Source organism: Oncorhynchus mykiss, chromosome 23 (genome assembly GCF_057628025.1).
Source record: "Oncorhynchus mykiss isolate SJ-2025 chromosome 23, ASM5762802v1, whole genome shotgun sequence".
NCBI lineage: Eukaryota > Metazoa > Chordata > Actinopteri > Salmoniformes > Salmonidae > Oncorhynchus > Oncorhynchus mykiss.
Genome location: NC_143044.1, coordinates 18,400,526 through 18,415,731, shown reverse-complemented (window position 1 = coordinate 18,415,731; position 15,206 = coordinate 18,400,526). Strand labels below are relative to the sequence as shown.

Here is a 15,206-nt window from a genome sequence, read left to right as displayed (position 1 = left end):
GGTCCCATTTTCTAAAAATATTTAATTGATTCAATTTTTTTGAATTGTTTACTTATCTATAGTTGATTATTATTGATTACAGTGGAGTCTGCTCTCCACTGTTCCATATTCAATATATTTCAGTTGATACATTGGTACATCCTAAATTGCTATGGTACTGTATCTAGCATTTACAATTACGTGTTCTCGTCAGCAAATTCTTAGGACATCCAAATAGTCCATTAGAACAAAAAAATAAAATCCTGACCTTCACCTTCACCTTCACCTTAAGATCTTAAGATCTTAAATGAAATGAAATGAAATACAACAGATCTGATGATTGAACAACATTTTGCAGTAAGTAAGTACCTCTATTTTAGACTCTATGGTACAAAGATCCAGTGCTTAGGTAACGGTAACTGAGACTTACATGGCAACTTCTGGGGCGGCAGGGTAGCCTAGTGGTTAGAGTGTTGGACTAGTAACCGGAAGGTTGCAAGTTCAAACCCCCAAGCTGACAAGGTACAAATCTGTCGTTCTGCCCCTGAACAGGCAGTTAACCCACTGTTCCTAGGCCGTCATTGAAAATAAGAATTAGTTCTTAACTGACTTGCCTGGTCAAATAAAACAAATTAAACTCAGGCTAAGAGTACTCAGGCTAACAGCATTTTTGCAAATTACCATAGAAAACAGTTTTATGGTTATGTTACCTACACAATCCCTTCCAGAGCACAGCTGCCAGAATAAAATGTAGTTGTCAAGATATTAGTGTAGTTGTCAAGATATTGTACAGACTTAGGGCGAAAGTTGATGAGGCACAGGGAAGCCAGTCAGATTAGCAAAATGCAGGATAGAAAATGAGCTTTTGTAACCAACACTAACCAATAAACCTTAATGGTTCCCAATTACTATTCAATATGATACAGTATATGGGCAGTGCATTGTAGTCTATGTAGCAGAAAGAGAGCAGCAGGCCTTGCATTGTGTGTGTGTCACATTGTTAGCATGTATTTATTCATGCCACAGGGCTGGTTTGAGATATCTCTTGGCATCCATCCGTGAAGGCAGACAAATACGGGCCACGCTCTGCTCCACTCCGTCCTGTCTGTTCCTGGAAATAGGGCCATCTGCCAGGGCAGCTGAGCCATGGTGCAGAGCAGTGCTCCTGTCCTGGAGAGTTGTAATGCAGATCTGTCTTTCTGTGACATGTCTGTTTTGAGCCAGGTTGTCATGTCCAAACACACCAAGACAGTTGTGAAGAGGGCACGACAAAGCCTATTCTACCTCAGGAAACTAAAACGATTTGGCATGGGTCCTCAGATCCTCAAAAGGTTCTACAGATGCATCATCGAGAGCATCCTGACTGGTTGCATCACTGCCTGGTACGGCAACTGCTCGGCCTCCGACCGCAAGGCACTATAGAGGGTAGTGCGTATGGCCCAGTACATCACTGGGGCTAAGCTGCCTGCCATCCAGGACCTCTACAACCAGGCGGTATCAGAGGAAGGCCATAAAAATTGTCAAAGACCCCAGCCACCCCCAGTCATAGACTGTTCTTTCTTTTACCGCATGGCAAGTGGTACCGGAGTTCCAAGTCTAGGACCAAAAGGCTTCTCAACAGTTTTTACCCCCAAGCCATAAGACTCCTGAACAGGTAATCAAATGGCTACCCGGACTATTTGCCTTGTGTGCCTCCCTCCCAACCCCTCTTTTACTCTGCTGCCATTCTCTGTTTATCATATATGTGTAGTCACTTTAACTATATATTCATGTACATACTACCTCAATTAGCCCGACCAACCGGTGCCGCTGCACATTGGCTACCCGGACTATCTGCATTGTGTCCCACCACCCACCACCCGCCAACCCTTCTTTTACGCTACTGCTAATCTCTGTTAATCATATATGCATAGTCACATTAACTATGCCTACATGTACATACTACCTCAATCAGCTCGACTAACCGGTGCTGTATAATGCCTCGCTACTGTTATTTTTCACTGCATTTTTTAACTGTTTTTATTTCTTTACTTATCTAATACCTTTTTTTAACTTACAAATTGCACTGTTGATTAGAGCCTGTAAGTAAGCATTTCATTGTAAGGTCTACACCTGTTGTATTCGGCGCACATGACAAATAAACTTTGATTTGATGTCACATTTCTTTTAGGTTTTAGCTCAAAGGTGTGATTTTATTCATCACAGTGCCCTTTTAAATGTACCTGAGATGTGACATTTAGTTCTGTCCTGTTTGTTTTAAGACACGCGGGATAGGGAAACATTAGGCAGAAACGTTGCTGTAAGATTAGCACTAATCCAATAACATAGACTGACATTGATAAGAGAAGTGTCTCTGCTGCAAATATCCAACTCAGCTCTGTGTCACAGAGGCCATTCAGAACTCAGTAAGACACCACCACTCCCTCACTTCAGCCTCTTTCCTCAGTCTCTCCTCCAGACAATAATAATCCTATGTTATCTTAAATAATGTCTTCTCTCATTTCTTCCAGATGGAGGACGTAATAGCACGCATGCAGGATGAGAAGAATGGAATTCCTATCCGCACTGTGAAAAGTTTTTTGTCCAAGATTCCAAGTGTTTTTTCAGGTAAAAGTCTTGATTTAACTAAAGCTGTTGTGCTAATACATGGAGTATACCAAACATTAGGAACACCTTGAGTTGCATGGTGGACCATTCTTGATACACAAGGGAAGCTGTTGAGGTTGAAAAATCCAGCAGCGCTGCAGTTCTTGACACAAACCGGTGCACATGGCACCTACAACCATACCCTGTTCAAGGGCACTTCGATTGTCTTATCCCATTCACCCTCTGAATGGCACACATACACATCCATGTCTCACTTGTCTCAAGGCTTAAAAGTCCTTTAACCTGTCTCCTCCCCGTCATCTACTCTGATTGAAGTGGCTTTAACAAGTGACATCAATAAGGGATCATAGCTTTCACCTGGACTCACCTAGTCAGTCGATGTCATAGAAAGAGCAGGTGTTCTTAATGTTTTGTATACTCGTGTATATTAAAATGGTAATATAAGGTAATAAGGACTTTTGGATTCTGACTGACTTGGAGAGCCGTCGGTGGTTCTGAAAACTAATTTACGTAAACCAGAGAGTAGACAGAATAATGTTGCAGGGAACTGTCCAGAGTTCTGAAAAGAGAACCTAAGGCTGAGTAACAAAAACTCAAAGCTAAAAACAATGCTTATGGAAATTGGAAAGGCTAGATAGCCTTATAAATGTGGCTTGTTCTCTATAACACCTTGTAAAAAAGTGGTATGCTTATTCCCTTTGCAGGACTGCAAACAACAGATATGATCTGGAATCGGCCAGGGTGTCTCTTAGTTGATATTATTCATTATACAACAGGTGGGTCTAATCCTGAATGCTGATTGGTTGAAAGTGCATTCCAGCCGGTGTCTATTTCACAAGTTACCACCTGCTAAATCTATGACGTTAAAATGCCTATGTACTTTGTTCCATCTGACTGCCCAATCCACTGTTTCACCAGCCTAGGCAGGCTGAGATTAACTTGATCTCCACTATAAAAAGCATCGAGACATGATCTCACATTTCTTTCAGAATAACATTAGTTTTCAACAGCGGAGATTTGTATAAACTTTGTTGTCTGGCTCTCCGACATTTGTAACATTGTTTCAATATTCAAATTTGATCTCCAAGTGTCCCATAGTAATGCACGTGTAGGGGTCGGGAGTCAGGATGAGAGAGAGAAGCAGGCAGTGTTTCTCAGTCAGTCGAAATCATGAATCAGCTGGCATCATTTTTATGGATATATACAAAGAAATGTCAATTGAAAAAATGTCAAACGAAACATGTGCAGCTAGTTTGCAGTCTTTCCAGCTTCAGTTTGAATTCATTGTGTTAGCTGTGTTGTTGGCTAGCTCCTCTGAACAACACTGTCCTAGTGAGAGAGCACATTTTCTATGCCAGGCGAAATCGTGCCTCATTAGCTCATTGTTATGGATGCATCCAAATAAATGTCACTAGGAAACAAATGCAGCTACTGTTGTTATTCTGTCTGCACTGTTTGACGTGACTGTAAGTTAGCCGTAGTTGGCTAGCAAGGGATAAGAACATTGCCAGCCAGAATGGCAATGGAACATTTTGAATGAACAACTAAGTCGCGTCCATAGATACAGAACAAAAAGACTGAACGACTAGGTCGCGTCTCTGGCAACCGAACAAATAGAACAAACAACTAGCCGGCTTGGGTAGCAACCCTAGATTTGTTTCGGGACTATATCTTCTGGAAGGATGAAATAGTATGAATTAATTCATCAAAATAATGTTTTTAATGACCATCTGTCAATCATTATTTGAATATGTTGGTAACCCGTTGTAAAAACGTGATAATGCCCTCAAAGGCGGTGTTTGGAGGATATATTGGCACGGTTTGGCGACCCTCGACTTCATCTCAGGCCTAACAACACCCGTGCCAATATATCCTCAAAACACCGGCTTCTCGGGCATTATCACTTAAGTATGTCACTAGTGACTTTCCCCAGAGTATACAAACAGAACAGTTGATGTAATGCGAGTAGGGTTCCTGGAACAGTAAAGCACTCCGGGGCCGAGATGACTAAATTAATAGCACAGCCACAGGATGAATGGATGAGCTGTTCTGTTCATTCTTATTCAGTGTTGCTCAGCATTCGGTTAAAATGAAATGCCCTCTATTTAGTAATAGCTGCAGTTCAATAATGTGTTAATTGAGACACATAAACTCTCCTCCAGATTTATTTGGACAGTGAAGCTACATATTTTAAACATGGTTCTATACTCCAGCATTTTGGATTTAAGTACAGAATGTCACCTTTTATTTGAGGGTATTTTCATACACACGGGTAACTGCCAAAATAAAGGAAATACTTGTGTAAATGAGGGATACAAAGTATGTTGAAAGCAGCTGCTTCCACACAGGTGTGGTTCCTGAGTTAATTAAGCAATTAACATCCCATCTTGCTTATTGTCATGTACAGTGCCTTGCGAAAGTATTCGGCCCCCTTGAACTTTGCGACCTTTTGCCACATTTCAGGCTTCAAACATAAATATATAAAACTGATTTTTTTTGTGAAGAATCAACAACAAGTGGGACACAATCATGAAGTGGAACGACATTTATTGGATATTTCAAACTTTTTTAACAAATCAAAAACGGAAAAATTGGGCGTGCAAAATTATTCAGCCCCCTTAAGTTAATACTTTGTAGCGCCACCTTTTGCTGCGATTACAGCTGGAAGTTTTGTTGCAGTGTCATGTACACGCTTAAAGTGGCGTTTAAATACAAAACAAAATTGATAATATAACTTTCATAACAGTTACATACCAATAAAACATTATTTTTTAAAGACTAGCCTGCTGGCCTTATTGAGTCAATAGGAACATTAGCCCGAGTTTTTTAGGAGGGATTTCACACCTGGCACAAATGATTGTCTAGTTCTGTTTTTGCTGCTGAGGGGTGCCCTATACCTGCGCCCATAGGGTAGTAGCTCCAAGGCCGAGTACAGGGGTTGGCTTGGGTCTAATGCAGAGTTCAATATAAAAAACAACAACATTGAAATAGTGACACGAGGAATAAATACAAAATGAATAAAGAGTAACAATAACGAGTCAAAATAACATAGCTACAGTACATACAGGGAGTACCAGTACCAAGTCGATGTACAGGGGTATGAGGTACAGTGGGACAAAAAAGTACTTAGTCAGCCACCAATTGTGCAAGTTCTCCCACTTAAAAAGATGAGAGAGGCCTGTAATTTTCATCATAGGTACATTTCAATTATGACAGACAAAATGAGAAAAAAATCCAGAAAATCACATTGTAGGATTTTTAATGAATTTATTTGCAAATTATGGTGGAAAATAAGTATTTTGTCAATAACAAAAGTTTATCTAAATTTTTTGTTATATACCCTTTGTTGGCAACGACAGAGGTCAAACGTTTTCTGTAAGTCTTCACAAGGTTTTCACACACTGTTGCTGGTATTTTGGCCCATTCCTCCATGCAGATCTCCTCTAGAGCAGTGATGTTTTGGGGCTGTTGCTGGGCAACATGGACTTTCAACTCCCTCCAAAGATTTTCTATGGGGTTGAGATCTGGAGACTGGCTAGGCCACTCCAGGACCTTGAAATGCTTCTTACGAAGCCACTCCTTCGTTGCCCGGGCGGTGTGTTTGGGATCATTGTCATGCTGAAAGACCCAGCCACGTTTCATCTTCAATGCCCTTGCTGATGGAAGGAGGTTTTCACTCAAAATCTCACGATACATGGCCCCATTCATTCTTTTCTTTACACGGATCAGTCGTCCTGGTCCCTTTGCAGAAAAACAGCCCCAAAGCATGATGTTTCCACCCCCATGCTTCACAGTAGGTATGGTGTTCTTTGGATGCAACTCAGCATTCTTTGTCCTCCAAACACGACGAGTTGAGTATTTACCAAAAAGTTCTATTTTGGTTTCATCTGACCATATGACATTCTCCCAATCTTCTTCTGGATCATCCAAATGCTCTCTAGCAAACTTCAGACAGGCCAGGACATGTACTGGCTTAAGCAGGGGGACACGTCTGGCACTGCAGGATTTGAGTCCCTGGCGGCTTAGTGTGTTACTGATGGTAGGCTTTGTTACTTTGGTCCCAGCTCTCTGCAGGTCATTCACTAGGTCCCCCCGTGTGGTTCTGGGATTTTTGCTCACTGTTCTTGTGATCATTTTTACCCCACGGGGTGAGATCTTGCGTGGAGCCCCAGATCGAGGGAGATTATCAGTGGTCTTGTATGTCTTCCATTTCCTAATAATTGCTCCCACAGTTGATTTCTTCAAACCAAGCTGCTTACCTATTGCAGATTCAGTCTTCCCAGCCTGGTGCAGGTCTACAATTTTGTTTCTGGTGTCCTTTGACAGGTCTTTGGTCTTGGCCATAGTGGAGTTTGGAGTGTGACTGTTTGAGGTTGTGGACAGGTGTCTTTTATACTGATAACAAGTTCAAACAGGTGCCATTAATACAGGTAACGAGTGGAGGACAGAGGAGCCTCTTAAAGTATTTAAGAGTACCGATTTTAAGTACCTTGGCATCATACTTGATTCCAACCTCTCTTTTAAAAAGCATGTGAAAAAGGTAATTCAAATAACCAAATTCAACCTAGCTAATTTCCGATTTATACGAAATTGTTTGACTACAGAGGTAGCAAAACTGTTCTTCAAATCTATGATACTCCCCCACTTAACATACTGCTTGACTAGTTGGGCCCAAGCTTGCTGTACAACATTAAAACCTATTCAGTCTGTCTACAAACAGGCTCTCAAAGTGCTTGATAGGAAGCCCAATAGCCATCATCATTGTCACATCCTTAGAAAGCATGAGCTCTTGAGTTGGGAAAATCTTGTCCAATACACCGACGCATGTCTTGTATTCAAGATCCTTAATGGCCTGGCTCCCCCTCCACTCAATATTTTTGTTAAACAGAAAACCCAGACATATGGCAGCAGATCCACAAGGTCTGCCATGAGAGGTGACTGTATAGTTCCCCTAAGGAAAAGCACCTTTAGTAAATCTGCATTCTCTGAGAGCTTCCCATGTCTGGAATACACTGCCATCAGACACACATAACTGCACCACATATCACACTTTCACAAAATGCTTGAAGACATGGCTAAAGGTCAATCAGATTTGTGAACATGGTCCCTAGCTGTGTGTTGCCGCTTTCCATGTTGTCTGTTGTCTGTAGCTTGTGAGGTGTGGAAACACTTTGTTGCTTTTATGAATTTTGTCTTGCTGCTTTTTGTTTTGTTGCTCTGTCTGTATGCTGCGTCTTGCTTGTCCTATGTTGCTCTGTCTGTATGCTATGTCTTGCTTGTCCTATGTTGCTCTGTCCGTATGCTATGTCTTGCTTGTTCTATGCTGCTATTGTCTATATTGTAATTGTTTTTAATAACCTGCCCAGGGACTGCGGTTGAAAATTAGCCGGCTGGCTAAAACCGGCACTTTTACTGAAACGTTGATTAATGTGCACTGTCCCTGTAAAAATAAACTCAAACTCAAAGAAGAAGTTACAGGTCTGTGAGAGCCAGAAATCTTGCTTGTTTGTAGGTGACCAAATACTTATTTTCCACCATAATTTGCAAATAAATTCATTAAAAATCCTACAATGTGATTTTCTGGATTTTTTTTCTCATTTTGTCTGTCATAATTGAAGTGTACCTATGATGAAAATTATAGGCCTCTCTCATCTTTTTAAGTGGGAGAGCTTGCACAATTGGTGGCTGACTAAATACTTTTTTGCCCCACTGTAATTGAGGAAGCTATGTACATACAGTATCAATCAAAATATGGACACCTACTCATTCCAGGGTTTCTTTATTTTTACTATTTTCTACATTGTAGTATAATAGTGAAGACATCAAAACTATGAAATATCACATATAGATTAATGTAACCCAAATAATGTTAAACAAATCAAAATATATTTGAGATTCTTCTGTCACGGTTTTCTAGGTGTGAAAGAGAGTCAGACCAAAATGCGGCGTGGCTTTTGCGATCCATGTTTAATGAAAGTGAAGCAACACGAATCCAATACAAAAACTACAAAACAATAAACGTAACGAAAACCGAAACAGCCTAATACTGGTGCACATAAACACGACAGAAAAAGGACACTAAGGACAATCACCCACAAAACCCAACACCAAACAGCCTAATACTGGTGCACATACACACGACAGAAAAAGGACACTAAGGACAATCACCCACAAAACCCAACACCAAACAGGCTACCTAAATATGGTTCCCAATCAGAGACAATGACGAACACCTGCCTCTGATTGAGAACCATATCAGGCCAAACATAGAACTAGACAAACTAGACATGTAACATAGCATGCCCACCCAGCTCACACCCTGACCAACCAAAACATAGAAACATACAAAGCAAACTATGGTCTGGGTGTGACATCTTCAAAGTAGCCACCCTTTGCCTTGATGACAGCTTTGCAATCTCTTGGCATTCTCTCAAATACCAGTCCTGGGACAACTGTAATTTCACCAACACTCAAAATGAAGGGAAAAAACATAGGGCCTCACTGACTTGCCCTCCTCTTTCTCTCTTTTATCATGGCATGTGTCTTAGTTCTGTGGCCTTACTCTCCAACTCTGTCTAATTCACACATTATCTCCTCCTGAGAGTGTTGGACCTGGTGATGAGCTGATCCATCAAGGTGCCGGATTTGCACTCTGCTTGCTCTGCAAATTTGTCCGCATTCTTCTCCAGGCTGTCAGATACCTTCAGCAGAGTTATTTTTTTCCATCTCATCTTTGGGGTGGCAGGTAACCTAGTGGTTAGAGTGTTGGGCCAATAACTGAAAGGTTGCTGAATCGAATCCCCAAGCTGACAAGGTAAACATCTGAACAAGGCTGTTAACCCCCTGTTCCCTGGTAGGCTGTCATCCCTGGTAGGCTGTCATTGAAAATGAGAATTGTTCTTAATTGACTTGCCTAGATAAATAAAGGTTACTTAAAAAATCTGTGGTCCTCTGCAGCCTTTTTCTTCTGACCTTGTAGAGCACTTTCATTCTTCCTCTTCTCCTAGTCCAGGTGTGCTCAGTATTTTGACCTTGCTGATCCAGCAGAGGTCAGCAGCTCCTTGGTGAGTGGGACCTTGACACCCCCAATGACATAATCACACACCAGTCTCTGGGCGATGACTGGGCCTTCCTGCATGTTACAGGTTTCCAACTCCTTCTTGATGGAGATGCCTCTCGGTGGTTGCTTGCCCATGGGAAGCCATGCAGGAACACATCCAGCCTCGTCTCTGTGGGCCGGAAAGAGAGGAAGTGCTCACTTTTGGCCTCGGGATAGGAAGTTCCCAAACGGTTGGGTAATCACGTCACCTGAAACAAAACAGATTAAAGGAAATAAGTGAAAATTAGTCATTATATTACATCAGATAGGCTTCTTCGACATACAAGTTATAATTGTGTATACATTTGGTAATAATCGGGAACAAAACATTTTCCAGAATCTTCTGGACAAGACTGCTCATCCTTCCCTGGTACAGTCTGGGTCAGAATACATGAGAGTGGGGTCCAAACCCGCAATCTGTCTCCCGGTGGGGTATTTCAGGGGGCTCTTGTCCTGCACTTTCTGTAGGATGTTTGAAATACCCTTGATGCAGTTCCTCCTAAACTCTAGGAAAGTAGGCTCTCCTATATTGGATTTACTCTGCAGTTCCTGACAGAGTGATAATGGATAAATAGTGCTAAATAACTTAATACAATAGTGAGGATGCAGGCAGCAGATAGTTATCTATCATTTAGGAATGCTTTTCCAACTATCTTGAAGGAGTTCCCACATATGCTGAGCATTTGTTGACTGCTTTTTCTTCACTCTGCGGTCCAGCTCATCCCAAACCATCTCAATTGGGTTGAGGTCGGTCGATTGGGTAGACCAGGGCCCTTCTTGGTCAAATAGCCCGTACATAGCCTGGAGATGTTTTGGGTCATTGTCCTGTTGAAAAACAAATGATAGTTCCACTAAGCCCAAACCAGATGGGATGGCGTATCGCTGCAGAATGCTGTGGTAGCCATGCTGGTTAAGTGTGCCTTGAATTCGAAATAAATCAGTGTCACCAGCAAAACACCCCCACACCACCTCCTAAATGCATCACGGTGGGAACCACACATGCAGAGATCACCCGTTCACCTACTCTGCATCTCACAAAGACACGGCGGTTACAAGCAAAAATCTCAAATTTTAACTCATCAGACCAAAGGACAGATTTCCACCAGTTTACTGTCCATTGTGTGTGTTTCTTGGCCCAAGCAAGTCTCTTCTTCATATTATTGGTGTCCTTTAGTAGTGGTAAATCTTCATGAAGGCCTAATTCACGCAGTCTCCTCTGAACAGGTGATTTTCAGATGTGTCTGTTACTTGAACTTTGAAGTATTTATTTGGGCTGCAATCTGAGGTGAAGTTAACTCGAATGAACTTATCCTCTGCAGCAGAGGTAACTCTGGGTCCCCTCCTCCTCATCGCCAAATGTCATGGAAATTTCCTCTATTTACCAAATCATGAGAGCAAACCACACACAAGTCAGAGTTAGTTATCACAAAGTCCATCTTTAATTATATGAGCTCTATCACAACCCTGTGACTCTCAGATCAATTCAGTGTATATCAATGAATTCTCTGAGAGTCCCTCACACATTGCAACTGAGATCCTTTATAGCAAAGACACACATAGTGAGACAGCATAGGCATAATTTATCGTCCAGCTTTGTCTCCTAAACTATGCTCTCTTCTCAAACTCAGAACCATAAACAAATCCTCCATATCAACAGGCATATATCAAATCCATCCTATCTTGACAAGATCAGAGACACACTGACTGGCACACAGACATTGTGGAGCCAAGAGATACACGCTTGACCTCTCCCCTCTCTCCGGCCCAAGTAACTTAGTCTTGACATAGATCAGATACTGCAACCCCGCCACAGTATTATACAAAAATAACATTCTGATGAGAAGTAACTTACAAACATATGATGAATATAAAACATCTTACCTATGTTACCAACCAATTCTGATTACTCCCCAACACCTGTCTCCCCACTCCCAGTATTTGCACAAGATCACCGTCCTATCCCCCAGCACTTAATCAATATCCCGTCTTAATCTCGGGCGGATGTGCCTCTCATGATTAAGTTTAGTTTATTTACGGTAGTGCACATTACCACAGGTTATTTTCGAACCTGCTCAGTGTATATCGGTTATACAAAACCCAGTGTATGTTGGTCATACAAAACCCTGTGGGAATAGCAAAGCTCCCATTATTGATGAATTCTGAAAATTTTAGAACATCAAAGAACTCAAATCCCCCCAGAATCGAGAATAAAGGCTACTGACCTGCTGCCGACTGGGAAAAGCACTGTTCGTTTTGATCTGTCACCTCCTTGTCATCTGGGTTAACACACCGGGACTGTTTTTAACTTCAATCCAGAAGCCAGGTCTTTTTTTTTTCTTTTTTCTTTTATTAACGTGCACGTTTTTTCCCGGCGTACGACCTCCAGATGGCAGGGACGGATTTTTAGATCCCGGCTTCGAAGGACCAATTGTTGAAGGAATTCTAAATTCCTCCGTTTTAATTCCCAATCAAAATTAAACACTCTGTCCATTCTTATAAAATAAGCGTCTTACAAACCCTTAATGCATTGACAGAGTGTTTAATTTTGATTGGGAATTAAAACAGAGGAATTTAGAATTCCTTCAACATAAACACGAAACACAAACAACGCACCGACATGAAACAGAGTCAATAACACCGGAGGAAAGAACCAAGTGGAGTGACAGATATAGGGAAGATGAGGCACTGATGTGCTTGACGATGGTGACAGGTGTGCGGGATAATCAGCAGCCTGATGATCTAGAGGCCGGAGGGAGAGTATACGGGACAGTAACCCCTCCCCGACGCACGGCTCCAACAAAGGGGATGAACCTGGGGATTACGGGCGGAGCGGACCGGTCACCCCTGCGGAGGCACGGGAACCCGTCACGTTGGCTGAGGCGCCGGAACCCATCACGTCGGCTGAGGCATGGGAACCCATCACGTTGGCTGAGGCGCTGGAACGCGTCACGTCGGCTGAGGCACGGGAACCTGACGATCTGGCTGAGGCATGAGAGCCTGTAGCGGCTCCCGGACCCAACATCATTTACACTGACACAAAAAAACACTCCCTTATGTTTCCCTTAGGCGAGGTGTTATTCTATAACGAGTGCGCTGAGATTCGGGAAGCAAGAACAGGGAGTGAGTGTTTAAATAAATAAAACAATAAACACGAAACACAACCAACGCACCGACATGAAACAGAGTCAATAACACCTAAGGAAAGAACCAAGGGGAGTGACAGATATAGGGAAGAAAGTCAAGGAGATGATGGAGTCCAGGTGAGTGTCATGAGGCACTTGTGCGCTTGACGATGGTGACAGGTGTGTGGGATAATCAGCAGCCTGATAACCTAGAGGCTGGAGAGGGAGTATACGTGACAACGATACTGATTACCGATATTACACATTTTTGCGGCCTTTTAAGCATTCTAGTACAGTTAAATTGACCACTGTGTCCATGTGTGTGTGTTAACTAAGGCACTGCCTCTCAGTGCAAGAGGCATCACTATGGTCCCTGGTTCGAATCCAGGCCGTCCCATACGGCGGCGCACAATTGGCCCAGAGTCATCCGGGTTTGGCTGGGGTAGGCCATCATTGTAAATAAGAATTTGTTCTTAACTGACTTGCCTAGTTAAATAAAGGTTACACACACACACACACACACACACACCACACTGACCAAAAAGTTATTTTGTTGGCATTTACGTAAGTCCCCATTACCAGTAAAACATAATAAAAACCTATTTCTTTCACTTACTTGATGTGCTGTTTCGTTGTTCATTTGTTCAGTCATTTCATTGTCAACCAGGATTTCCTCATACATGTCAAGCAGTGAAGTGTCATCTCTGTCTGTCCGTGGCCTCTCCTTCCTCGGGGGTGCACTGTTACTGTGTCCATTTCCAACTTGTCCAGCTGTGTATGTAACATTTCACGTAAACCCTGTTTCTTGTCTGCATCGAAGTAGCGGTCCTTGTACATAGCATCGAGCATGGTGGCGACACAGTAAAGAGAGAATGCCACCGAATTGCTTATTCACAGCCTGTGTCGGCAGTTTTGTTGAGCAGGCATTTCAATGCCATGACAGGGGGTATCACGTCTGCTGCAGGCGCAGTTGAGAATATTATTTCTCGAGTCAGTTGTTTGAATGGAGCTAGCTAGTGTGTTCAGGTTTCCAAGTTCATGTTTCCAAGTTTTCAGACATGTTATCAAATGCCATGCACATTCAACGAGCACATTCATGAGCAATACGACTTTTCTCAGTATGAAATCCTCGACGACCCACATGCTCATGGGGCTGATATCGCTGGTCCAAATGTTAGTTGTGAAGCTAATAGCAGTGACGCTATTACTGTGTAACTCCGGTAGGGCAACATCTGAAAAATGGCGCACTTGGTAGTGTGTACCGGTGCTCGACCAGTCGGCGAAAGCCAACATCACCCATAACAGGGAATGGTTGCTTGTCAAGGGCAATGAATTCCATTATCTTGGCGTTAATGGATTTCGCCTTTGAGTTGTCTCGCTGAAATTGTCTTACTCTTTCAAATGACTGCTTGACTTGTTGACTGCTCGATCCACACAGCTGACACTGTAGGCTAGGTTAGGAATGCTATGTTGCACGGGTAGCGCAAAATTGTATGGCATCATTACTTCATGTACCTACCTACATTATATAGATGTGCACGTCAGCTTTGACATCAGTTTTGCACATCGGCGTTAAACTAGACATCGGGCCGATGTCGATGTTGGCATTTTTAGCTAATATCGGCCGATTCTGACATATTCACCGATATATCGTGCATCCCTACTGTATAACATTCCAAGTCTACTGACCAAAATGAGGCAACAAAAGATATGGAATAGGCTAATGCTATTAAATGGCATCTTCTGTAGATTTCCCTATGCTTCTGTTGAATATATCCTAATAAAATTCCATAATTAGCTAATGAGCAAAGTATTGTGAACGCACCTGTGACATTAACTAACATTTGCTAATAAATAATATAAATAACATTAACAATAATTAAATCATTTATTGATTATTTACTTTGAAATGTAGTAAATCCCGAGCTGTTGCATGCCCCATGAACTGTGACCCAGGTACCTTGACTGAATGCAATCTCCCTCCCAATAGCATAAATGCAGATCCAGTTTTTAACTTTTTGTGCTTTGGTTGAGGCTTTTGTTGGGGAACATCGCCTGAAAGACCTCTCCAAATTGCTCATTGGCAATATAGGACTGACGCCTCGCCACTGAGTTTAGACTCCATAGCACCTCTGCTTTTAGTGTGGGCGTAGAGCCAAACGTTGTTCGGGAGATTGCGTGATTCTGCTGTTCCCTGCAACAAGGTTGTTTGAGTGCTAATGTGTCTGGCTGTAATTGGGTCATCTGTGGTACTGTGGCGGGGAGACGACTGAACAGAACTGAGAAATTACGGGCGTTGGCGGCTTTTCACAGCGGTTTGGTGTTTTTCACACTGCGTGTGGAATTCTACAGCTTTAATTCCCATAGTGCTAAGTGATTTCAACCACGAAGTAAAGTTG

The 15,206-nt window shown here is 42.4% G+C and overlaps 1 protein-coding gene and 1 pseudogene across 2 annotated transcripts in view; one reads left to right on the top strand and one right to left on the bottom strand.

Moving 5' to 3' along the window:
• Window positions 1-15,206, top strand: part of LOC110502525 (regulator of G protein signaling 7) — a 118,168-nt gene that overhangs the window by 69,152 nt on the left and 33,810 nt on the right. The window contains exons 3-4 of one of the 2 annotated variants that reach the window (XM_021580599.3): window positions 2,490-2,586; window positions 3,291-3,362. In XM_021580599.3, the coding sequence (XP_021436274.1) occupies window positions 2,490-2,586; window positions 3,291-3,362 (169 nt within the window). The remainder of the gene's footprint in view (window positions 1-2,489; window positions 2,587-3,290; window positions 3,363-15,206) is intronic. The other variant, XM_021580600.3, reaches the window with a different exon arrangement.
• Window positions 9,455-12,707, bottom strand: LOC149972529 (uncharacterized; annotated as a pseudogene).